Source organism: Coregonus clupeaformis, unplaced genomic scaffold (genome assembly GCF_020615455.1).
Source record: "Coregonus clupeaformis isolate EN_2021a unplaced genomic scaffold, ASM2061545v1 scaf2321, whole genome shotgun sequence".
Taxonomy (NCBI): domain Eukaryota; kingdom Metazoa; phylum Chordata; class Actinopteri; order Salmoniformes; family Salmonidae; genus Coregonus; species Coregonus clupeaformis.
Window position 1 is genome coordinate 31,742 of NW_025535775.1, and position 27,786 is coordinate 59,527.

At 44.5% G+C, this 27,786-nt stretch overlaps 1 protein-coding gene across 1 annotated transcript in view; it reads left to right on the forward strand.

Annotated features, from left to right (window-relative positions):
* The window catches only part of LOC121566174 (neuronal pentraxin-2-like), a gene marked incomplete at its 3' end in the record, with an annotated part of 70,927 nt that overhangs the window by 22,840 nt on the left and 20,301 nt on the right, over nucleotides 1–27,786 (forward strand). The window contains exon 3 of the mRNA XM_045219370.1: nucleotides 27,278–27,708. Coding sequence (XP_045075305.1) covers nucleotides 27,278–27,708 — 431 coding nt within the window. The remainder of the gene's footprint in view (nucleotides 1–27,277; nucleotides 27,709–27,786) is intronic.

Here is a 27,786-nt window from a genome sequence, read left to right on the forward strand (position 1 = left end):
TTGGCCATTGGAGCTACAGTCAGTCTCACATCTGGTTTTCACCCCCAATCCAATGGTCAGGCGGAGAGAGCCAACCAGAAGATGGAATCCACGCTACGCTGCCTGGTCTCTTCCAACCCCACCTCCTGGGTCTCTCAGTTGCCTTGGGTTGAGTATGCCCACAATACTCTCCCCTACATCTGCCACTGGGATGTCTCCCTTCCAGTGCCTGTATGGCTACCAACCTCCCTTGTTCCCTTCTCAGGAGAAGGAGCTCTCAGTGCCCTCTGTTCAGGCCCATATTTCGTTGCCACCGGACCTGGCATCGGGCCAGAAAGGCACTCCTTAGAGTTTCGGACGGTATCAGCTCCAGGCGAATCGTCGCCGGATCCCCGCTCCCACCTATACCATCGGAGATAGGGTCTGGTTGGCCACACGGGATCTTCCGTTACGGACTGAGTCTAGGAAGTTGTTACCGAAGTTCATTGGTCCGTTTGTGGTGGAGAAGGTGATCAATCCAGTGGCAGTTCGACTCAAACTACCGAGGACGCTCAGAGTCCATCCCACCTTTCATGTCTCCTGCCTCAAGCCTGTTTTCCTCAGTCCTCTGTTGCCTCCTCCGCCTCCTCCTCCTCCTCCTCGGATGATCGGAGGTGGTCCTGCCTACACGGTGCGACGCATCATGGATTCCAGACGGCGGGGCCGGGGTTTCCAGTATCTCGTGGACTGGGAGGGTATGGTCCTGAAGAGAGGAGTTGGATTCCGCGGCGACAGATCCTAGATGCTGACCTCATCCGTGACTTCTACCGCCTCCATCCTGGCGCTCCGGGAGTCCGCCCGGTGGCGTTCGTCGGAGGGGGTACTGTAACGATCCCGGCAGTCTGAGTCGGGTCCTGTCTGTGGACTAGTTTTTCTGCTCGTGATCTCCAGTTTCCCGAGGGTTCTGGAACGCTCCGGGGAGCTCTCTTGATTTCCGCACCTGCATCCCATCAGCAATCTGCACACCTGGTCCTGATCATCACCCTTCTTAGGCTCTGGCCTAACATCCATTCCCTGCCGGATCGTTAGCGCATGAACAGTAGGTTTACCAGAGTATCAGTCTTAGAGCTTCTAGCGTTAGTTTTGTTGTTTTTGCACCTTGTTGGTTTGTTGTTTACTTACCTCCGTTTTGTTCCATCTGCAGTCACTCGTCCGAACCTTCATCCAACCTCTGCCTGGTGGTCGGCGGCTGCCGAGCCATGATGGGATCAACCACTGCACCCCCAACAACTAATCAACGCCGCCCGCTCTGTTCCCTGGATTATTCAGCATCACTCTTGAATTTGTAAATAAACACTCACCTTCGTTTCAACTTACCTTGTCCTGGTCTGCTTCTGGGTTCTGGCTTTGTAACTCGTGACACTATCCCTCTCAAGATAGTTTTCTGTCTAGTCAATGTCTTAGACTCCAGGCTTACAATAGGCCTACCTCTGTGCCAAGCTAGCATGGCCTAGCCTGGTTAACCAGACTGACCACTGTGTTCACAAAGTGAAACAACGGTGAGCACAGCCGTCTGGTTAAATCAGGCTAAGCAGGGCCATAACCACAGACCTGTTGCAGCTATAAGTGAACCAATCACCTGAGCTTTCTCCATCTTCATCACAGTACCGGCATCCTGGAGGTTGCGTCAGCTCTTCTTATCCGGGTGCATCCTAAACCAATGCTCTTTGTTCTACAAAGAGGAAGCTGTTTGCTGCCTCCAGAAGAGCGCCTTTGATAGCCGTCCCCTGGAGCGCAACACAAAAACACATCAATGTTTATGGCTTTGCCAACTCACTGGAGCACTGCTCCTCTTAAATCAAATCAAATCAAATTTTATTGGTCACATACACATATTTAGCAGATGTTATTGCGGGTGTAGCAAAATGCTTGTGTTCCTAGCTCGAACAGTGCAGTAGTATATAACAAATGTTCAAAGAGGGGGAAACCAACCACCTAACCATGGGAGCTGACACTGAGAGGGACTAGTGGGGAAGGATGGATGGAGAGAGGGAGAGAGGAGGGGGTGGAGAGCGACAGCAGCTCCACTGACCTGTCTGACAACTGGAGTTAACTATCTTTTACCCTGGGGTGCTTTATAGAGAGAGAGATCATACTGTAGAATGTCCTGGTTATTCTATTTGGGGATTTCATTCCTAAGTTGTCTTTTCCCTTTTGCAATAGTGCCAAATAAAGTGTTACTGAGTGCTGTGAAAATCCCCATGGTACACATGAAATGGATTTATCAAATCATTAAAAACCTAGTTAATTTTATTTGTGACCTGAGCCCTGGCTCGTTGCCTATAGAGGGGCTTCCATCGGATGTCTAGTCTGCAACATGGTATTACATCTGCGATATTACGTAGTTAAGCTTCTCTCACTTTCATCATGCTGTGATACAGAGCCAAAGTATTGACATGGCATGAGAGTGCGTTGTGACGTGACTTATGCATTCTCTTGGGTAGCCTATGACAGTGCTCTGAGCAACGCTCTATACGACTGAGGCTGTCCTAATATGGACACCGTACTGAAGTTCAAAACATAATTATGTTGGAGGAGACTAAGGGCCCTGACTTTAAAGCTGTGCTTATTGAGTCGCAATTTCAGGTTGCCATAGGACGGCACTCGGAGGAAATAAGAACGGCATTGGCAGTGGGAGTATAAGAAGTTATCTGTGCTGTGGGTTACTGTAAGAGAGTGTGGGGGAGGGAGATAACCTGCCTTTGAGGTTGGCTGGAGGAAAAGGTAGAGGACCGGGTCATTTTGAAGAGATGATGATGTGTAGAAAGCTGGTAGAAAACGCCTCCAGGATCTAGTGCAAACAGACATCTACAATAGACATCTAAAATAGACATCTACAATAAACATCTACAATAGACATCTAAAATAGACATCTAAAATAGACATCTACAATAGACATCTGCATAGACATCTAAAATAGACATCTACAATAGACCTCTACAATAGATATCTACAAGAGCCTCTACAATAGCTACAGTGTAATAGACATATTTTTTAAACCTTCTTTCTGAGTCTATTGATTGTATATCTAGTAAATAACTATAGGTGACCTGATCAGGAAAAGCTCCAGGGTCTTACTGCAATGAATAATTAGGATCAGGAGTTTTCCCTAAACACATGAACTGACCAATAAAATCACCCGTATGAAGCCTAGTAGGTGTGCAATGCAGATGCACTGGGCTTTGAAACTACACTCTTCCCAGCATTTATTTTCAATACATTTTTCAACGCGTCCCCATGTAATTTTCAAACCCACAGACCACATAACCTCAGATGAGCATCTAAGCACATGTAAGAAAGTACAGCACTTGTTGGTGTGTCTGTATCCTACAACCTATTCCAATGTAAAATACCCAGTAGGCTGAAACTGATTGAATCAACATTGTTTCCTCGTCATTTCAACAACAAAAAAATCAATTTCCTTCTGATGATGTTGAATCAACGTGGAAAACTGTTTGAATTTGCAAAAGGCAATCAAGGTAAAGGAATTTCTGGAATTTTTGTATTTTTTCCATACCTTTGAACCTAAATTCAATGACATGGTTAACATTTTTGTTGATTTTACTTAGAATTCATGTTAGTTTCAATAAAATATAAATCAAAACTAGATGTTGAACTGATGCCTGTGCCCAGTGATTACGTATAAAGCAATGTTGATTGTGTCATCTTTTGATTAATGCATTAGATGATCATCACAGAGCAGAGGAGAGAGTGAAGTTCATCATTACTGAGATGGGAGACCCAGATGTTAAAGTTTTAACGCATATTGAAGTTTCTCTAAAAACATGTAGAATAATTCACTGCCTGCTTAAATAGCATTTGGCTGCAGGTATGGGTAGCAGAAAGTAAATGAGTTGCACCCACAACAGTGAAGAGGAAGAAAAAAATATTTCAAAGAAATGTTGGTTCTAAATTGGTTGAACAAGCTCAGCTGAGAAGGGAGACTCACTCTCTCTCCTCCTTTATATCCTTTTTCTCTTTCCACTCTCATCCCTGCTCTCTCTCTCTCTCTCTCTCTCTCTCTCTCTCTCTCTCTCTCTCTCTCTCTCTCTCTCTCTCTCTCTCTCTCTCTCTCTCTCTCTCACTCCCCCCGCTCTCTCCCTCTCCGCTCCCTCCCTGTTCATCTCTCCTCTCTCTCTCTTCTTCTTCCTTCTCCTCCTCCTTTCTATCTATCTCTCTCTCATTTTCTCTCCTCTCCCGGAGAATTTATTAATAATGCAACAAAGCTTGAATTGGGGAGGACCGCCTGAGCACTTTTTTCTAAAGTGTTTGTTTTTACCTCCACAGTGGTTTCAATTAATCGGAGCTATACCTCCTTAGCTGCCAAATCAATTTCCAATTTAGTCAAATCAGGAAGTTAATTGAAATTCATATCTCTAATTGAATTGTCCTCATAACAAAAAAAAGGCCATTGTCAAATCATTGACTTCCACCACCCTCCTATGGGTTATATAAGTACAGCAGGGCCTTAAATAAGTTACTTGACAGAAGAAACATACGTGCAAGCACACACACACACACACACACATGCACACACACAAACAAGCACGCACACACACACATAGCGAGAGAGTACAGATCCAAAGTGTCATCAGATCATTCAAACATGGTTAGGTTGTCATGCAGAAAGCCTTTGTTTCTCACCCAGCGTGGTCTTTCACAGCAGAACAATGACGTCCAGCACTCCTAAAGAAGATATAGGTAGCTGTCCATCTCTTGAGATTCACATGCACACTCACATGTGGGCGCACACATACACACACACTTGCAAACATAGACACACAAGTATACTACAAAACACACACACACACACACAAACTCACACACTCTCCTCAGGGGAGTGGATTGGATAAACAAAGTATTTCATTCGGGTGAGTGAGCCGCATCCTCAAGAATAAGAGTGATGGAGGGAAAATAACCACACTCTCTGAGGACACATCCTCCCAAATCACAATGAGCCTTTCACAAAATATGCCCAAATTGAATGGTCATGTACAATACTGCCATATTCTCCTGTGAAATCAGCATCAGCCACATGCGTCACTGACCCTGAATACCCTGGTGAGACGTCACTCCACTGTGAGTGGCCCATCATCAGTCTACCACACCACATATTCAAACAGGTGCAGCTAAAACAGACATGAAAGGACTGAGAACAGAGGACCGGTCATGGCTATGCACATCAGAGTGCAGGTGTATGAGTGGTTCAGTGGGTTTTTGTGAATATGTGTGTGTGTGGGGGTAATGTGTGTGTGTGTATGTGTGAGTGTGTGTCTGCACGTGTGCATGTGTGAATATTTGCGTGTGGGTCTGTGTGTGTGTGCTTGTGTGTGTATGTCTGTGTGTGCGTGTTTGTTTGTAAAAATGAGATAGAGAGCACTCTCCGTGCAGCCAGCATCTCTCTTCCTCCATCTCCCTTTGAGACAGTTATAAAGAATATCTGATGTAGATACAGTGTGAGAGGACAAAAGGAATTATATATCACTGTGGCTGAGCCACTGGATTTCTGAGCCTTTCTGTCCACATTCAGTGTGAGAGCCACACAGATCACACTGATACTCTCTCTCTCTCTCTCTATCTCTCTCTCTCTCTCTCTCTCTCTCTCTCGCTCCTCTCTCTCTCTCTCTCGCTCTCTCTCTCTCTCTCTCTCTCTCTCTCTCTCTCTCTCTCCTCTCTCTCTCTCTCTCTCTCTCTCTCTCTCTCTCTCTCTCTCTCTCTCTCTCCCTCTCTCTCTCTCTCTCTCTCTCTCTCTCTCTCTCTCTCTCAGAGCAGCTTCTCCAATCATCTGCTGGTGACAGCATGACTGTAGCCACATTGGCATTCTCCTCAGGAGTCGACACAAACTCAAGAGGGGTGAGAACTTGAGGCAGAGTCCACCTTCTCTGTTTCTCTCCCTTCTAAATCACTCCCATATTCTACTGCAGTAGAACTCTTTTTACTGTTACTGTAGAGTCCCACTTCAGCCTTGGTTTTATTGATCTTAGATGTCTCCTAGAGGTGAGATGTGGGTACGATCCATAGTTGAGACTCATGATAGCCATGGAGAATGAATGGTCCAGAATGAATAGAGTGATGCGGTCCCGAATGAATAGAGTATCCGGTCCAGAATCAATAGAGTGTACGGTCCAGAATGAATAGAGTATACGGTCCAGAATGAATTGAGTGATGCGGTCCTGAATGAACAGAGTGTTCACTCCAGAATGAATGAGTGATGCGGTCCAGAATGAATAGAGTATACGGTCCAGAATGAATAGAGTGATGCGGTCCAGAATGAATAGATTATATGGTCCAGATTGAATGGAGTGATGAGGTCCTGAATGAATGGAGTGATGCGGTCCTGAATGAATGGAGTGATGCGGTCCTGAATGAATGGAGTGATGCGTTCCAGAATGAATAGAGTCTACGGTCCAGAATGAATAGAGTGATGAGGTCCAGAATGAATAGAGTGTACGGACCAGAATAAATGGAGTGATGCGTTTCCAATGTTATTTCACGCTTAGGAGTACCTGTAATTATGCCAGCTAGCTACCTACCATTCAGCTGTTTTTCTAACCTCATTATTATCTGAAGCGTTAACGTTAGGTAGTTAGTAGCTACTGTACTCGAAATGTAGCTAGCTTGTTGCTACCTGGATAGCTAACTAAACAATAGCTGGAATGACCTAGCTTTAATATTTGGAGACGCTTTCTCTCCATTGGGACAGACACGAACTGGCTGAATCGATTCAGTGCCTAGCTTTGCACTTAACTGGCTAACAGTAGCTACTAAGGGTAAGTTATGACCTACATTTATTTGTGTTTTGTTTTCACATACTGGTAACCAGAGTCGTTCAAGGGAATTCGGGACATGGGTGACTAGTTAACGTTAGCTTGGCTCTCTCTGTGTGTTCGTGCCGTGGGAGGAGGGTTGGTTCGTTGGCAGAGAGCAATGGCTAGCTAGTATGCTAACTATTCTAGCTAACTAACTGGCTGAATAAGTTGACGTACTCACTCAAACTGTCAAAACTAACCCAAAACTTTACAACGTTAGACACGAACACGAATGATCTGCTTGGCGTGTTAACACACTGGTGGTTTGTTGTAACCGAGTATTGGTGCTAAACCGTGTTATTGGAGGCTGGCGTGCTAGTTGCCTATGGCGTCATAGGATTCGGTGCCCTGGAATACTGTACCAAGTTAGCTAGCTGAATAAACTAAGTTAGTCTATTCCTAGAAAACATTGAACCGCTGTAGTTTACAACAATTATCATTTCTAAAGTGGAAGTTGGGAGAGTTATATTTGAGTGTTTCAGTGAAACGTAAGTGAGGGAGGCCCCGCTCTCTCGCTTTCCCAGATGTTTAGTTCATTTCATTCCGATCTCTCCTTTGCATTATTGTAGCCTTTTTCTGTAGCCTGTCAACTATGTGTCTGTCTATCCCTGTTCTCTCCTCTCTGCACAGGCCATACAAACGCTTCACACCACGTGGCTGTTGCCACTCTAATCTGGTGGTCCCTCGCGCATGACCCACATGGAGTTCCAGGTCTCTGGGAGCCTCTGGAACTGCCATTCTTGGCCAACAAGGCAGAGTTCATCTCAGCCTATGCTACCCTCCAGTCCCTTGACTTCTTGGCACTGACGGAAACATGGATTACCACAGAAAACACTGCTACTCCTACTGCTCTTTCCTCGTCTGACCATGTGTTCTCGCATACCCCGAGGCATCTGGTCAGGCAAGGTGGCACAGGAATCCTAATCTCTCCCAAGTGGACATTCTCTCTTTTCCCCCTGACCCAACTGTCTATCTTCTCATTTGAATTCCATGCTGTCACAGTCACTAGCCCATTCAAGCTTAACATCCTTGTCATTTATCGCCCTCCAGGTTCCCTTGGAGAGTTCATCAATGAGCTTGACGCCTTCATAAGTTCCTTTCCTGAGGATGGCTCACCCCTCACAGTTCTGGGTGACTTTAACCTCCCTACGTCTGCCTTTGATTCATTACTCTCTGCCTCCTTCTTTCCACTCCTTTCCTCTTTTGACCTCACCCTCTCACTGTCCCCCCCTACTCACAAGGCAGGCAATACGCTTGACCTCATCTTTACTAGATGCTGTTCTTCTACTAATCTCACTGCAACTCCCCTCCAAGTCTCCGACCACTACTTTGTATCCTTTTCTCTCTCGCTCTCCTCCAACACTACTCACTCTGCCCCTACTCAGATGGTAATGTGCCATCGCAACCTTCGCTCTCTCTCTTCCGCTACTCTCTCCTCTTCCATCCTATCATCTCTTCCCTCTGCTAAATCCTTCTCCCTCCGATCTCCTGATTCTGCCTCCTCAACCCTCCTCTCCTCCCTTTCTGCATCTTTTGACTCTCTATGTCCCCTATCCTCCCGGCCGGCTCGGTCCTCCCCTCCTGCTCCGTGGCTTGACGACTCATTGCGAGCTCACAGAAGAGGGCTCCGGGCAGCCGAGCGGAAATGGAGGAAAACTAGACTCCCTATGGACCTGTCATCTTTTCACTCCCTCCTTTCTGCATTCTCTTCCTCTGTTTCCACTGCCAAAGCCACTTTCTACCACTCTGAATTTCAAGCCTCTGCCTCTAACCCTAGGAAGCTCTTTGCCACCTTCTCCTCTCTGCTGAATCCTCCTCCTCCTCCCCCTCCCTCCTCCCTCTCTGTGGATGACTTCGTCAACCATTTTGAAAAGAAGGTTGACGACATCCAATCCTCATTTATTAAGTCAAATGACACCGCTGGTCCTGCTCACACTGCCCTACCCTATGCTTTGACTTCTTTCTCCCTCTCTCTCCAGATGAAATCTTGGGACTTGTGATGGCCGGCCGCCCAACAACCTGCCCGCTTGACCCTATCCCCTCCTCTCTTCTCCAGTCCATTTCGGAGACCTTCTCCCTTACCTCACCTCGCTCATCAACTCATCCTTGACCGCGAGAGTTGCACCCCCTCCTCAAAAACCTACACTCGATCCCTCCGATGTCAACAACTACAGACCAGTATCCCTTCTTTCTTTTCTCTCCAAAACTCTTGAGCGTGCCGTCTCTAGCCAACTCTCCTGCTCTCTCAGAATGACCTTCTTGATCCAAACCAGTCAGGTTTCAAGACTGGTCATTCAACTGAGACTGCTCTTCTCTGTGTCACGGAGGCTCTCCGCACTGCTAAAGCTAACTCTCTCTCCTCTGCTCTTATCCTTCTAGACCTATCCGCTGCCTTTGATACTGTGAACCATCATATCCTCCTCTCCACCCTCTCCGAGTTGGGCATCTCCGGCACTGCTCACTCTTGGATTGCGTCCTACCTGACAGGTCGCTCCTACCAGGTGGCGTGGCGAGAATCTGTCTCCGCACCACGTGCTCTCACCACTGGTGTCCCCCAGGGCTCTGTTCTAGGCCCTCTCCTATTCTCTCTATACACCAAGTCACTTGGCTCTGTCATATCCTCACATGGTCTCTCCCTATCATTGCTACGCATGACGACACACAACATTTTCTCCTTTCCCCCCTTCTGATAACCAGGTGGCGAATCGCATCTCTGCATGTCTGGCAGACATATCAGTGTGGATGTCGGATCACCACCTCAAGCTGAACCTCGGCAAGATGGAGCTGCTCTTCCTCCCGGGAAGGACTGCCCGCTCCATGATCTCGCCATCACGGTTGACAACTCCATTGTGTCCTCCTCCCAGAGTGCAAATAACCTTGGCGTGACCCCTGGACAACACCCTGTCGTTCTCCGCTAACATCAAAGCGGTGACTCGATCCTGCAGGTTCATGCTCTACCGACATTCGCAGAGTATGACCCTACCTTACACAGAAAGCGGCACAGGTCCTAATCCAGGCACTTGTCATCTCCCGTCTGGATTACTGCAACTCGCTGTTGGCTGGGCTCCCCTGCCTGTGCAATTAAACCCTTACAACTTATCCAGAACGCTGCAGCCCGTCTGGTGTTCAACTTTCCCAAGTTCTCTCATGTAACCCTGCTCCTCCGCACACTCCACTGGCTTCCAGTTGAGGCTTGCATCTACTACAAGACCATGGTGCTTGCCTACGGAGCTGTGAGGGGAACGGCACCTCCTTACCTTCAGGCTCTGATCAGACCCTACACCCAAACGAGGGCACTACGTTCATCCACCTCTGGCCTGCTAGCTCCCCTACCTCTACAGAAGCACAGTTCCCGCTCAGCCCAGTCAAAGCTATTCGCTGCTCTGGCACCCCAATGGTGGAACAAGCTCTCCCACGACGCCAGGACAGCGGAGTCACTGACCACCTTCCGGAGACCCTTGAAACCCTACCTCTTTAAGGAATACCTGGAATAGTATCAAGTAATCCTTCTACCCCCAGAATGAATAGAGTCTACGGTCCAGAATGAATAGACTGATGAGGTCCAGAATTAATAGAGTCTACGGTCCAGAATGAATCGAGTGATGAGGTCCAGAATGAATAGAGTCTACGGTCCAGAATGAATAGAGTGATGAGGTCCAGAATGAATGGAGTGTACGGATGGTCCCATGTGGCTCAGTTGGTAGAGCATGGCACTTGCAGGGTTGTGGGTTCCATTCCCACGGGGGGACCAGTACGAAAAAGTACGAAAATGTATGCACTTACTACTTTAAGTTGCTCTGGATCAAAGCTTCTCCTAAAATGTAAATGTTAACTTAGAGTTCAACAAGTGAAGTCAGTGGTTGATGATTGCATCTCTCTCTCTCTGCAGTTATAGGCCATTGCTCTGAATCTCAAAGATGATCATTTTCTATAGAGATGGCTATTTACTCTTTGTCTATTACTGTGGCAAGAACACAAAGATAGAAGCTTTGTGACACAGAGCCAGAGACCACATCAACAGGCCTACTGTACATTCCATGTATAATGTTCCCATTCAAATGGAGGTAATGAAGACATGAAGCATCATTGAAAGTGGATAATAAAAACTGGTGTTGGTCCTTGAGTCTTGATGGGAGAAGAAGGCTTCGTTATTCTCTTCTCTTTCTCTTCCTCTCCTTTTATCCATGTTATCGACCCAACCACATAAAATGACATCTTTATATTTCTATTAATTAGGATCCCTATTAGCTACTGCCAAGGCTGGTCTGCATCAAGTTAAACATACTTCAATTGAAATATGTTAATATTCCTCTCATTGGAAACACTTGTTCTCTCATCTCTATCACGGACCCAACCTCATGAAAGGAAATCTTTATATGAAGCTTATGTTGTTAAGTTAAACATACTTTATTGAAAAAACATTTATGTGTCATTGGCAACACTTTTCCTTTCTATTTTTCTACCCATTGTCTAATGAATGTCTACCTCTGTCCTTGCATTCAAACATTTTCTGAGTGAACTAGTTAGAATATTTGTGTTGTCTTTTAGTCCCCGCTCTCATTTATCCCTCTACTCCCTTCCATAGACTTCCTGGAGCAGACTGAGCCATGCAGGGGGGGATCTGTACCAACACATCGCAATTCTGGGATGCCCGCTCTGCTTGGCTCAGCTGGCATCACATGGCACAGCTGCCTAATGCCGGGGAAGCCAAATGCTCCTCTAGCCAGAGGAGACCACAGAGACTGTGGCAGGCTCAGTGCCCGCAGGAGAAAGAGGGAGAGGGCGGTGATGAAGGAGGGAAGAGAGAAAAGAGAGTGAGTCAGCGAAGAGGAAGAAGAGATGTAACAAGGCCCCAGAGGGGGTGGAAGTAGTGATGATAACTACTGTATTTAGACCAGAAAAACACCACTATGAGGATATGCATGCATTGCATACCTGTGAAGGTTAAAGCTATGCAACTATTCTATAACAAGTTAAGTATGGTACACTGTAGTAGTGCACCTGACCTATGAAATGAAATCCGGGAAATGCATGGTGATTTTTATTTTTTCCATAACCAATATTGGCAATACATACAATATGCTGTACACTCCAGTATTAAACACAGCACTACATAACAAACAATATTCTGATTTGTTTAGGGAACAACAACGTACAAACACATGTACAAACAGACCTGCCCATTGGTTTACAGTATATGACTTCATCTATAATGTAATGGCACAGCAGGAGTCATCCCTGTAGCTGGAGTCATCCCCGTATGGGTGGTCCTCTGTAGCTCAATTGGTAGAGCATGGCGCTTGTAACGCCAGGGTAGTGGGTTCGATCCCCGGGACCACCCATACGTAAAAATGTATGAACACATGACTGTAAGTCGCTTTGGATAAAAGCGTCTGCTAAATGGCATATTATTATATTATTATCCCACTGGACACAGATGTCAATTCAACATCTATTCCACGTTGGTTCAACATAATTTGATTGAAATGACATGGAAACAACGTTGATTCAACCAGTGTGTGCCCAGTGGGATGGCAAACAGTGTTAAGCCAAGTTAAAGCTGCAGCTCCAGTGCTAGTTAGCCCAAACCCATTTCTCTGATATGTACCCTGTCTAGTCATGCTGAACCCTGTTTAGAATATATATCTACTTCTATTCTATTCTATTCTATTCTACACTATTCTATTCTATACTACATGTCGTTGTGTAGCTTTGAGCTCCATGAAAAAGGCTGTGGTAGCGCTACAGTCATCCTAGTGAGAAAAAACACTGGAGGTGGCCAATCTGTCACAGTACTAACACATACACACACACACACACACACACACGCCTCTACATCTTGTCCAAACAGATTTTCTATCACCTTCTCATCCACTGCCTTAGCCCATTTCAAGGTGTGTGATTGTGTGACAACGTGTGGAACCAGACACCACCGGTAGTCCAGTAGGTATAATGTGCTGTATTGGTGTGATAGGCTCCACAGAAGGCTCATTGCACCCCATGTAATCTCATGCTGTGAAACCTGGCTCGGGCAAAGACAAGGTGTCAATGACACCCACGCTAGCCTGGTCCCAGATCAGTTTGTGCTGTCTCGCCAACAGATTGACCAATACAGATGCAGGATCTTAATGTGACCAGTTTCTCACAGCAGGAAAATAATCCTATAGCCACAGAAAATGTGAATTATTGTGTGGATTATAATTAATGGAATTTTCTTTAGAGGGTGGTTAATTTTTGTTAGGGCAAATCAAGTCTGAAATGTTTAATTGAAAAAGACAAACATGTTGGAAGCCTTTTACATCTTGAATAGACTACAAAGGAAATTTCCTGCAACAACAGGGTTATCAAATTAAGATCCTACATCTGTAGGAGTTGGCAAGACAGCACAAACAGATCTGAGACCAGGCTACACCAAAGTCACACAGTCAAATCATAGCGATATATGACAACAAGGCTTGGCTACTTAGGGGACTGCTGGAACTAGTTCTCCATGATGACGTGTCAGTTGGAGCATTTTGTGAGTCGGGAGCTGGGCTACAGCCATTACATAACAGATTATCTAACTAGGCTTTATAAGGTTTCTTAAAGAATATTCAGTGAATATCTCACTTGTAGTTTTATCTTTAAGTTGCTGCTGGTGTCTCCACCCTGTTTCTTTTAACCAGGCACATGAACGAATAGGCTGGTGTACTAGTAGGGGCTGACTCATAGGGATGTGCTGCACCACAGAACTACTCTGTAAAGCTCAATGATGCTGTTCAGAAAACAGAATATATGCTTTTCAGAAAATATGGTGAGCCAGTATAATGAATGTATTATTAGCCTATCACGAATTGGGCAGAATGTGTCTGAATGTCTAACAAATCCATGCCTGGAGGCACTCACTCTTAAATAGATTTGGAATGAAGAACTGAACAGTATGTGTTGGTTTGGTATTTCAGCACCATGGACAGCGTCCCTGCTCAGACGGTTCAAGACGTCATCCTTCAGTCACATGGATAGAGAAACTAGTTACAAGAACCGCTGGACAGTTCCACTTTTTGAATTAATGAACTAGCTGATTAAACACATATACTAATCAGAAAGCCCTTGCTTAGTTGAATCAGGTGTGCTTGTTAAGTAATGGATCCAAAAAGTGGAACTGGCCGGAGGTACTCGAGTAGAGGTTTAGGAAACGGATCCAGAGACAACAGCTGTAGTGTCCATTCTCTTGGCTGAAGGAGTCTAAAGGTCTGTGTCCAGTCTCAAGACATCCACAGCAGGGACCAGGCCATCTCTCAGTCACCCCCATCTGGGGCCCTTCTAGCCAGCCGGCCACTGTTGCAGTTCGGACTCTTTGCTCCGTCTCTGGGTCTCTCTGGTCCTCTGTCTAGATCTTCTCTGTGTGGGTCTCTGTGGATTGTGGCCTGATTCTAATCAAAAGACCCAGAGTTGGCTCTCCTGAAATAGTCTTGATACCAGAAAGTTTTTTTTGTGCTATATCTCAAAACTCTATTGGGGACTATTATTGCCTGTCTTTCTCTGGGTTGGTTGAATGTGGATCGTGTTGGATGTGACCATGGGGAGTCATTTGTTTATGTACTGCAGTAAAGATTCAGACAATGGACGTCTTGAAGGGCTAAAAACATCTTCATATTGTGACATGACAGAATGATTTTGAATGCTTAGCTCAGCTAGGGCAGCTATGAACCAATTTGTCACAGTGTCTTCTTCTTCTTCTTCTTCTTCTTCTTCTTCTTCTTCTTCTTCTCTATTCGTAATTTCTAGTTTTTGATTGGCAAAATACTCCATTGTAAGAAGCTGACATGAACTCCCAATTCAGCACAGAGAGCTTTAGGACATTCTATAGAATCTTTGTGAAGAGAACACGTTTGTATATAACAGTCTTATTTCTCAATGTAGCTTTCTAAAAGATTCCTCTAGGAGAGTCTATAGATACAGAAAGGTTGGATATAGTGCAGTGCGTACCCACATAATTGCAACAGTTAAACTCAGAGACTGAGAGGTACCCCACACTTTTCAGCTCCATCTGCATGTAACACGTGTTGCTCTCAGAGTTGCCACCCACACACAACCTTTCCAAATTACCTTACCAGAAACACTCACTGCATTTAGGCATTTATTTATCCCGAATCAATTTTCGGCTATGAATAATTCTGACACTACAAATCCAACGTCATCCCTCGCTTATGGTAGGCAGTGAAATGCAATAAGATGCTAATTGAAATCTTTAAATTATGTAAAAACGGTAGAGAAACATAGCAGGAAATAGACCTAACCAGCAGGGTGCTATGTGATCCTCCCACAAACAGGCCCTAATAGTTTGATGAAGTGTGTTGACTGGGTTTAGTTTTGTAATGTCAAGGTTATAAAGTGATATTTGTATGCATGATCACATCTCAGGCGAGACTGAAATAGGCTCAAGGCTGAGTAGTTTCCTGAAACAGGCGCAAGGCTGTGTAGTTACAGTGAAACAGTCTCAAGGCCGTGTAGTTACAGTGAAACAGTCTCAAGGCCGTGCAGTTACAGTGAAACAGGCTCAAGGCTGTGCAGTTACAGTGAAACAGGCTCAAGGCTGTGCAGTTACAGTGAAACAGGCTCAAGGCTGTGCAGTTACAGTGAAACAGGCTCAAGGCTGTGCAGTTACAGTGAAACAGGCTCAAGGCTGTGCAGTTACAGTGAAACAGGCGCAAGGCTGTGCAGTTACAGTGAAACAGGCTCAAGGCTGTGCAGTTACAGTGAAACAGGCTCAAGGCTGTGCAGTTACAGTGAAACAGGCTCAAGGCTGTGTAGTTACAGTGAAACAGGCTCAAGGCTGTGCAGTTACAGTGAAACAGGCTCAAGGCTGTGTAGTTACAGTGAAACAGGCTTAAGGTTGTGTAGTTACAGTGAAACAGGCTCAAGGCTGTGTAGTTACAGTGAAACAGGCTCAAGGCTGTGTAGTTACAGTGAGTCTAAGGTAACTGCAAACAAATACATAGAGGCATGGAAAGTAGCTTTAACTTGAATTTACATGTTAAACTTACATAAGAATGCAACATTTCTCTACAATTAACCAGAGCTGTCAATGTTGAAGGCTCTGAAAATAATCAACCTCTCTACAAATGACAAACAGGCATCAATGGATAATCTCAACATTCCACTTAATTTATCATATTATTATAAGAGTATAATTGAGCCAGGATTGTGTTAAGTGTATCTGAGAACAAAGCCAAATGAGATCTACAATTGTCACACACATAACCACCCACACACACGCGCGCACATAGCGCGTTTGTACACTCAGTGGCCAGTTTATTAGGTACACAACCCCATTCCCGAAAATGGTTCTCTCCTACAAACAGTGAGTCACGTGGCCGTGGCTTGCTATATAAAGCAGGCAGACAGGCATTGAGACATTCAGTTACTGTTCAATTGAACGTTAGAATAGCAAAACGAGTGACCTAAGCGACTTTGTGCATGGAATGATCGTCGGTGCCAGGCGTGCCAGCTCCAGTATCTCAGAAACAGCCGGCCTCCTGGGCTTTTCACGCACGACAGTGTCTAGTCTTTATCGAGAATGGTGCGACAAACAAAATACATCCAGTCAGCAGCAGTCCTGTGGGCGAAAACAGCTCGTTGAGGAGAGGGCTCGAAGAAAAATGCTAACAGGCGGGCCACATGCTAACAGGCAGGCCACAAAGAGGCAAATATCGGTGCAGTACAACAGTGGTGTGCATAATGGCATCTCAGAATGCACAACTCATCGGTCCTTGTCACAGATGGGCTATTGCAGAAGACGACCACACCGGGTTCCACTCCTATCAGCTAAAAACAAGAAGAAGCGGCTCCAGTGGGCACCATATCACCAATACTGGACAATTGAGGAGTGGAAAAACATTGCCTGTTCCGACGAATCCCGGTTCCCGTTGCGTCATGCTGATGGCAGAGTCAGTATTTGGCATAAGCAGCATGAGTCGATGGCCCCATCCTGCCTGGTGTCAACGGTACAGTCTCCAAATCCATCGGATGTAGTGATTACGATATAGTAGCCATATCTAGGAAAATCAAAGTTCCAAAGGCTGGGCCTTAAAGGGGGTTTAAGAGGTCATACAATACGTTTTGTAGTGATTCCTATATCGATGACATTAAGAATATTTGCAGGTAAATGGTGTGTAATGAAGAGGAACCAGACACATTTGTGAAATTGCTTATTTCAGTTACTAATAAGCATGCACCCATTAAGGAAATGACAGTAAAAACGGTTAAATCCCCATGGATTGAAAAATGTTATGGTTGAGAGGGATGAGGCAAAAGGAATGGCAAATAAGTCTGGCTGCACAAACGATTGGCAAACATACTACATATTGAGAAATAATGTGACTAAACTGAATAAAAAGAAGAAAATATACTATGAAACAAAGATAAATGATATAAAGAATGATAGTCTCCCGAGTGGTGCAGTGGTCTAAGGCTGGTCCACTAGAGATCCTGGTTCGAATCCAGGCTCTGTCGTAGTCGGCCGCGACCGGGAGACCCAGGCGGCGCACAATTGGCCCAGCGTCGTCCAGGGTAGGGGAGGGAATGGCTGGCAGGGATGTAGCTCAGTTGGTAGAGCATGGCGTTTGCAATGCCAGGGTTGTGGGTTCGATTCCCACAGGGGGCCAGTATAAAAAATGATGTATGCACTCACTAACTGGATAAGAGCGTCTGCTAAATGACTAAAAATGTAAAAATAGTAAAAAGCTTTGGAGCACCTTAAATGAAATTTTGGGCAAAAAGGCAAACTCAGCTGCATCATTCATTGAATCAGATGGCTCATTCATCACAAAACCCAGTGATATTGCCAACTACTTTAATTATGTTTTCATTGGCAAGATTAGCAAACTTAAGCATGACATGCCAGCAACAAACGCCGACCCTACACATCCAAGTATAACTGACCAAATTATGAAACACAAGCATTGTCATTTTGAATTCCGTAAAGTGACAACAGACTTTCAGCACGCTTATAGGGAATAACATTCAACATGCACGACACTTACACAAATGACTGATGATTGGCTGAGAGAAATTGATGATAAAATGATTGTGGGAGCTGTTTTGTTAGACTTCAGTGCGGTTTTTGAGATTATCGATCATAGTTTGCTGCTGGAAAAACATATGTGTTATGGCTTTACACCCCCTGCTACATTGTGGATAAAGAGTTACGTGTCTAACAGTACACAGAGGGTGTTCTTTAATGGAAGCATAATCCAAGTAGAATCAGGCATTCCCCAGGGCAGCTGTCTAGGCCCCTTACTTTTTTCAATCTTTACTAATGACCTGCCACTGGCTTTGAGTAAAGTGTCTATGTATGCGGATGACTCAACACTATACACGTCAGCTACTACAGCAAGTGAAATCACTGCAACACTTAACAAAGAGCTGCAGTCAGTTTCAGAATGGGTGGCAAGAAATAAGTTAGTCCTAAATAATTCAAAAACTAAAAGCATTGTATTTGGGACAAGTCATTCACTAAACCCTAAATGTCAACTAAATATTGTAATGAATAATGTGGAAATTGAGCAAGTTGAGGTGACTAAACTACTTGGAGTAACCCTGGATTGTAAACTGTCATGGTCAAAGCATGTTGATGCAACATTAGCTAAGATGAGGAGGTCTGTCCATAATAAAGCGCTACTCTGCCTTATTAACAACACTATCAACAAGGCAGGTCCTACAGGCCCTAGTTTTGTCACACCTGGACTACTGTCCAGTCGTGTGGTCAGGTGCCACAAAGAGGGACTTAGGAAAATTTCAACTGGCTTAAATGTACACGGAGAGCTAACATTAATAATATGCATATCAATCTCTCATGGCTCAAAGTAGAGGAGAGATTGACTTCATCACTACTAGTTTTTGTAAGAAGTGTTGACATGTTGAATGCACCGAGCTGTCTGTTTAAACTACTAGCACACAGCTCGGACACACATGCATACCCCACAAGACATGCCACCAGAGGTCTCTTCACAATCCCCAAGTCCAGAACAGACTATGGGAGGCGCACAGTACTAAATAAAGCCATCACTATATGGAACTCTATTCCACATCAGGTAACTGATGCAAGCAGTAGAATCAGATATATATTGTGAAGAGACACACACACAGGCACAGACACACGCATACACATACTAACACATTCATTTTATATTGTAGATATGTGGTAGTAGAGTAGTGGCCTGAGGGCACACACTAAATGTGTTGTGAAAAGTGTTATGAAATGTAATGTCATGTAATATTTTGTATTGTATATAACTGCCTTAATGTTTCTGGACCCCAGGAAGTGTAGCTGCTGCCTTGGCAGGAACTAATACAGGCTGGTGGCGGTGGCGGTGGTGTAATGGTGTGGGGAATGTTTTCCTGGCACACGTTAGGTCCCTTGATACCAATTGAGCAATGTTTCCATGCCCCGAAGAATTCAGGCTGTTCTGGAGGCAAAGGGGGGTCCGACCCGGTACCCGATGGGTGTACCTAATAAACTGGCATGTTTATTCTGTTCTACTGAGCCATTTACTTTATGTTCGTATTCGTATATTTTATTGTGTCTTATTGTTGTTTATTATGTGTTATTATTGCATTGTCGAGAGGGAACCTGCAAGTAAGCATTTCATTGGACGATGTATACCATGTGTATCCTGTACATACAACTAATAAAACTTGAACACGCATGCACACGCGCACATGCACACACACACACAAACACACCTCTGAGGCCATGCCAGGGCCTGATGGCCGGCCGGGTGGTGTGTGGGCTGCCATTATCCATACCACTCAGGAGCAGCATGGTATTATGTAATCACAAGCTGTGGAATATACTGTTTGTTTGCAATTACCAACTCATCAAGAGCTTCATATTGCAACAAATCAAAAAACAACTTTATTGTCCATTGGGTGGAACGGAAATGTGTGTTCTGCCTTTCCCAACAAACACACACACACACACACACTGAGATGCACAGGGTCAGCAGCAGTGCAGTTTCCGTACCTCCTCTCTAACCTCTATGCTACTGTTGCCCCATAATGGAAAATAAAGTGGACGCTGGATACTCAGTGTGCTGCATCTTGATAGAGAAGAGTAGCACATGGTTCAGCTGGGTGACTAGCTTACAGACAATACAATGTCTACTGATCTTACAATATGCAGAAAATACAATGTATTTTTATCTTGCAATATACAGAAAATACAATGTCTTCTTATCTTGCAATATGCAGAAAATACAATGTATTTTTATCTTGCAATATGCAGAAAATACAATGTCTTCTTATCTTGCAATATGCAGAAAATACAATGTATTCTTATCTTGCAATATGCAGAAAATACAATGTCTTATTATCTTGCAATATGCAGAAAATACAATGTCTTCTTATCTTGCAATATGCAGAAAATACAATGTCTACTTATCTTACATTATATTTCCCCAATGGAAGAAAATACAGATATAGGACATGAAAAAGGTTTGGTCTGGGTGACTAACCTGCCATATGATAAACATCTCTACAAATCGATAACAGACATTCATGGATTTCCTCACCATTCCACTTAATGTATATTCTGTAGTTTTATTGAGCTCTGATTGATTTCAGTGCAACCAAAGACTAGAGGCCAAATGGAAGGCAAAGCAAATGGATTGTGCTTTATGTATGATCAAGCAAGCATGAACACACACACACACACACACAAACACACACACACTATATTATAAAATGCAACCTAAACCCAACACCTAGCGACCTCGTCAACAGATAAAGTAGAAATAAAGTACACCAATACAGATCAAATATATACAGTAGGTTCAGTTGGGGTAACTAATGGCCAGATAACATAGCCCACTGTTATTCATGCACCTAACAAGGCTCACAAAAAGCAGTTCCCATTGTGTCACTCTGGGGCACCGGCATGGGAACTTTTCCCTCTCAATAAAAGAGCCAGTTCAGAAGGGAAACCCAAGTGTGGTGGCGTCAGCTGATTTCATCAGCGGATATTGCACCAATTGGATTCACACTCTTACATGCTACTTACAGTACATGCGGTGTATTAAAGTTGACCAGTTCTTCACATGCTGGTGTCTCTTGCTGCCATTGCCGTTGCTGCTGTAACTAGCTGTTACTCGCTTTACTTGCTGTTTTCTGATATCCCACCACCACCACCACAGCCCCCACCTGTCTGGGTTCTGTGTTTCTTCCTTCAGAGGATGTGGTATAGCATATCATGCTCACTGCCTGTAGTTATTTGATCATATGATGCTTGGCTCTGGCAGTAAGCTACCCTGAAGATTATTGCAATATTTTCTAATAAATGGTTAATTGTGCACATGGTGTTTCCGTTCTGAACTCTGAAAGCATGCAATGTACAGACTGATCTTTGAAGGTGAACGCTGTATACACACGGCACCTTGATACTTCTCCAGTTTTCTCAGTAAACAAGGATACGGTGTTCTTTTTCCATTCGGAAAGGTAGCGGTAACGGTATCGCTGCTGCTGCCTCGGTTCGATGCCATATTCAACATCAAAGACCACTGCAGCCTTTTGAAAAATCAATCTGACTCTCTCTCAGTACAGCTGTCCTACTAACTACAGTACACCCAATGTGATGGCAGTATAAAAAAAAACATGATTGATGCACACGTGCTCAAGTAATTACCAAACCCAGCGTGTTTGTGTCATCAGGTCCCCTCTGTAGTTTATGTAAAAGAGCAACTTCCGCTTTAATCTGTATTCGGTTAATTTCCCACTTCTGGGCAGTGTGTGAGGGAGGTGTGTGTGTGTTCCGTCGTGTTGTTTTCACATTAATCCTGTTGTTGTTTCTGAGAAAGTGAAAGCTTGACATCGAAGATAGATTATTTATTCATGTATAATCAAAGTTGTAAAGACTTTTATAAAGGTGTGTGTGTATGTTTGTATCCATTTGTGCGTGTGCTTCCCTGCATTCATGTGTGTGCTTGCCAGCCCAGTGCTTTCAGGCAGGTGTGTGCTTGCCAGCCCAGTGCTTTCAGGCAGGTGTGTGCTTGCCAGCCCAGTGCTTTCAGGCAGGTGTGTGCTTGCCAGCCCAGTGCTTTCAGGCAGGTGTGTGGGCGTGCATTTGTTTGAGAGGGACGTGTCACTACCTGTCGATGACAGCTCAGCTGGACCAGAGACAGTCACAGAGCTGCTACTGCCACTAGTTCGCTGTCATGACCATTGACCAACAGGTAGTGAGCAACAGGAAGTAGTAGGGGGTGATTGTTCCAACACAGGAAATGTGCAAGGCTCTTTGCTGATTGGACACTTCGTAGCAGACTCTGTCATCTGGTGTGAGTATGACCTCAGAACAGAGTTGAATCCTACCTGTTGGTCATTTGAGCCACAAAAAAAGTGAAGTACATTTTATCAGAATAGTTTTGAAACAAACTTACTTCAGGCAATGACGTAGGCAAAATATGCATTATTGAATTATCAAAGTTCATGTGAAGTCCATAGGGCATTACAAAACAAAATACTATTAACTATTTATATCAAAGAGAGAAACAACACCCAATATGGGATTACATTATGAATTAATGTGAAGCTTTCTGGGAAATAGGTTTTACCCCCACCACTTAATATCAAGGAGCTACTTCAATCAGAGAGACGTTAAAGTTGACGTTGTCATCCCATCTCTGTCTCTGTGGTCCATTCTCAGAATGTCCTCCAAGAGGTGCTGAATATCCTCTCCACTTCCATTCAAAGAAAGACAGAGAGTGAAGGAGAGAGGGGAAGAGCGAGGGAGAGAGAGAGAGAAAGAGAGAGAGAGAGAGAGAGAGAGAGAGAGAGAGAGAGAGAGAGAGAGGGGAGGAGAGAGAGAGAGAGAGAGAGAGAGAGAGAGAGAGAGAGAGAGAGAGAGAGAGAGAGAGAGAGAGAGAGAGAGAGAGAGAGAGAGAGAGAGAGACAGGGAGACAGGGAGAAGAGGGAGAGCAGGTTGAGGGAGAGAGAGAAAAAGACTGCAGAGAGAAGGAAGAGGGAGAGAGAAAGAGAGAGATAAAGAGGAAAAGAGAGAGCAGATAGTGTTCTTTACCTCATCTGGATAAGGTTTTCACAGAGTCACGGTGACAGCCAGTCCCCTGCTGAGCCTGTCAGTGTAGCCTATCCATTGTCTAACGTCAGATGGCGTCACTCCTACGCGAAGCTCATACCTCAACTGATTGGTGGAAGCATTCAGCATTTTGTGTGCAGCACTAGGTAGCCGGTTAGCAGCATCCCTTTCATTTAATATGAAGTGTGACTGGCTCAGCTAGCAAGCTAATGTTGGACAAATTTAAGCTAGCTTTCGTGCATATTGTATAATGTCATACACAAAACACCTTAGCTAGATGTAAAATGGTGTGACTAAGACTTCCTCACCAAAACAACGTCAACATTATTGACAAATGAACTGCTTTAGCTTAGATTAACTCAGCCGGTTTGGAGGATGAAATGGGGTTTATTAGGCGATGTCACCTAGGTAATAGGTGACATAAGTAGCCCAACTACTTTTGATCAATCCCATTAGTCTTTGCGAGATACGAGACAGATCAGTGCAGGTGGAATCGTTGCACTATCTGACGTAAGACAATGTAGCCTGTCAGAGTTCTCCCTTTTACTCTTCTCTGCTCGTGAGCTCGCCAATCATGTTCAGCCTTGGGCTGTGTCTTGATCATTTGAAATATATCAGCCCCAGGAATGTCCATTTTTTTACCTTGAGTCCTTGACATATTATTTTGCCTGTCAGTGATAATGAAGGAAAGGAGATGAGGAAAGTAGACAAGGAAAGGAGACTACTTCATAGTATTGAGACATACAGTAGGTCACGTTCCAGGCCGACTACATTGCAGACATTTCATTGCACCAACCAATGGTTGTGTGCCTCGTCATCAACTGCGCAGTCGGGCATCCGTTTGCTATATCATATGATGGGGTTAGCTGTGGGATCTAGCAGAGTGCAGTCAGCCTAGAACACGGCCCTACATGGCCCTAGGCCTGCCCTGTGCCAGGAAGCTGAGGGTGTGTATAGTATCCTCTATGGAGACAGCTTGGGTCAGAGCTACAGAGCTACAGAGCTAAACCTGGTTGCCTGGTATGTTTTTCCTTTAGCCAACTTCTTTGTGGTTGTCATGACATACAGGTCACTGCCAAAATAAAGGAAACACCAACATGAGTCAGAACAGATTCAATGCACCTTGGCATAGATTCTACAAGTGTCTAGAACTCTATTTGAGGGATGTGACACCATTCTTCCATGAGAAGTTCCATAATTTGGTGTTTTGTTGATGGTGGTGGAAAACGCTGTCTCTGGCACCGCTCCAGAATCTCCCATAGGTGTTCTATTGGGTTGAGATCTGGAGACTGAGACGGCCATGGCATATGGTTTACATAGTTTTCATGCTCATCGAACCATTCAGTGACCACTCGTGCCCTGTGGATGGGAGCATTGTCATCCTATGGGAGCATAGCCATGGTAGCCAAAATAATGGCCTGCCCAACATTTTTATACATGACCCTAAGCATGATGGGATGTTAATTGCTTAATTAACTCAGGTACCACACCTGTGTGGAAGAACCTGCTTTCAATCTGCTTTGTAGCCTTAATTTAATCAAGTGTTTCCATTATTTTGATAGTTACCTGTAGGTTAGAGGTTGACTACAACCAAAACAGAGGGCACAAACTTTACTGACTCAAACTACAAGTTTGACTTTTCTTTTACTCAAATGTACACTCAAACTATACAGGGTCAGTACATCCTCTAGTTAAATTGCTCACAGACTGGCAAGCATAGCTGCGGGAAGTAGTTAGGGGATTTATCAATGTTTTCTTTCAAATTTGCTGTAGCACCCTCAGCACCCCTACTTCTAGCGGCTATGCTGGCACATGTAACTTCTGACTGCATACTCCAGCAGAAAAATTGTGACATTTGACACGTAGGTCTACATATACACTACCAGTCAAAAGTTTGGACACACCTACTCATTCAAGGGTTTTCTTTATTTTTACTATTTTTTACATTGTAGAATTATAGTGAAAACATCAAAACTATGAATAACACATATTGAATCGTGTAGTAACCAAAAAAGTGTTAAACAAATCAAAATATATTTTATATTTGAGATTCTTCAAATAGCCACCCTTTGCCTTGATGACAGCTTTGCATAATCTTGGCATTCTCTCAACCAGCTTCATGAGATAGTCACCTGGAATGCATTTCAATTAACAGGTGTGCCTTCTTAAAAGTTAATTTCTGGAATCTCATTCCTTCTTAATGCGTTTGAGCAAATCAGTTGTGTTGTGACAAGGTGGGGGGGGTACACAGAAGATAGCCCTATTTGGTAAAAGACCAAGTCCATATTATGGCAAGAACAGCTCAAATAAGAAAAGAGAAACAACCGTCCATCATTACTTTAAGACATGAAGGTCAGTCAATACGGAACATTTCAAGAACTTTGAAAGTTTCTTCAAGTGCAGTCGCAAAAACCATCAAGCACTATGATGAAACTGGCTCTCATGAGGACCATCACAGAGTTACCTCTGCAGCAGAGGATAAGTTCATTAGAGTTACCAGCCTCAGAAATTGCAGTCCAAATAAATGCTTCACAGAGTTCAAGTAACAGACACATCTCAACATCAACTGTTCAGAGGAGACTGTGTGAATCAGGCATGCATGGTCGAATTGCTGCAAAGAAACCACTACTAAAGGACACCAATAAGAAGAAGAGACTTGCTTGGGCCAAGAAACACGAGCAATGGACATTAGACCGGTGGAAATTTGTCCTTTGGTCTGGAGTCCAAATTGGAGATTTTTGGTTCCAACCGCCGTGGCTTTGTGAGACGCGGTGTGGGTGAACGGATGATCACTGCATGTGTAGTTCCCACCGTAAAGCATGGAGGAGGGAGGTGTTATGGTGTGGGGGGTGCTTTGCTGGTGACACTGTCTGTGATTTATTTAGAATTCAAGGCACACTTAACCAGCATGGCTACCACAGCATTCTGCAGCGATACGCCATCCCATCTGGTTTGGGATTAGTGGGACTATCATTTGTTTTTCAACAGGACAATGACCTAACACACATCCAGGCTGTGTAAGGGCTATTTGACCAAGAAGGAGAGTGATTAAGTGCCGCATCAGATGACCTGGCCTTCACAATCCCCTGACCTCAACCCAATTGAGATGGTTAGGGATGAGTCGGACCACAGTGAAGGAAAAGCAGCCAGAAAGTGCTCAGCATATGTGTGAACTCCTTCAAGACTGTAGGAAAAGCATTCCAGGTGAAGCTGGTTGAGAGAATGCCAAGAGTGTGCAAAGGGTGGCTACTTATATTTTGATTTGTTTAACACTTTTTTGGTTACTACATGATTCCATGTGTTATTTCATAGTTTTGATGTCTTCACTATTATTCTACAATGTAGAAAATAGTAAAAGTAAAGAAAAAACCCTTGAATGAGTAGGTGTGTCCAAACTTTTGACTGGTACTGTAGCTAGCCCTCCTGGACTCATCACTACAACCTATAGCCTACTCACTGTCTGACCACGCCATTCAAGTGGGGGAAGGAACTCTCCCCGAGTACTGAACCTCAATTCTATTAAACATTCATATTCACTGCATTAGTACATCGTTAGAAAATACATATGTGGGCTGTAAGAGGCTATGGACTGACAAGAAACCTAATTTAATTTTCAAACCAAACTCACTGTTGACTACTCTAGGCTAGATAAAGGCTCTCACATTGCACTCACGATATTAGAGACCACATCCAAAGACACTTTGGCATGCATGGGATGGTGTTCACTTCTGAAACTCCGCGCATTCTTTATACAAACAGATCGAACAGAACTCAAAAGGCTAAGCATGAATCATTTGTGCTGGGATCCGATAATGACGTAGTCTGAATCTCAGCGAGCCTGAACAGATGATGATGAGCGAGAGCCCGCGCGCGCGCTCCATATTAATCTGTTGAAGCTAGGTCGCTGTCTTTTCAGCACGGTGGACTGTGTGGAGAGAAACCTACCGTAAACAGAATCAATTCAACACCTTTTACTTGGATAGTAACTATAATTTTTTTCGGGTAAAATTAAAATTGCCTTGCTATTACTTTATTTAGGTTTGGAGAGGGAAAACGGATTGCTCTATGACATTTGCGACTAGGGCATTTATCATTAGGTTGTTGAATGGTTTATGGTAGTATTTGATTGCAGCTCTCAGACAGTTAATTTCAATGGTTTTGAAGTTCTGTTGACTTTATTAAATGCTCTCGTGTCAGTTCCGAAGTCCAGAACAATGTCTACCATCTGATTTATGTTTTTGTGAGTTTTGGTGTTGAAGACAAGAGAGTTTAGCCTAGGCTATTTAATTTCGATTTGATTCAACGGAGAATATTAATTTCGTGAGGAGGTTTTCCAAATATACAAGGAATCTGTGCTCATAGCCAGCATGCTGGCTTTCAGCTGGACTTTTATACCTAGTGAGTGGACGCACGGTGCGCGCTCAGGATGCGACAGGTAGCCGCTTCTTCTGCTCCGCCATCCCAGCGGGGTCCGACCCCAGCTGCTCGTTCGACCCCAATGGTAACCGGGTGCAGAGCACCAGCCCCGTAGAGGACGAGCTACGGAACACCATCCTCCAACTCCGGGAGACCATCCTCCAGCAGAAGGAGACTATCGTGAGCCAGCAGGGCACTATCAAGGAGCTGAACTCCAAACTGGCCCGCTGCGAGGCGGCCGCGGAGGACACTGCGGGCAGGTCCAGGGGCCAGAGCTCCAGGCGGAAGGACTACAGTAAGAACACCATGGGAGACCTTCCCAGGGACCCCACGGAAACTATAGACCAGCTGGGAAAGACCATGCAAGGGCTCAAGGGTCGGCTGGAGAATCTGGAGGTGAGATAAGGATGCTATAGTGGCTACAGTAAATTATATACATTTTAGTCATTTAGCAGACGCTCTTATCCAGAGCGA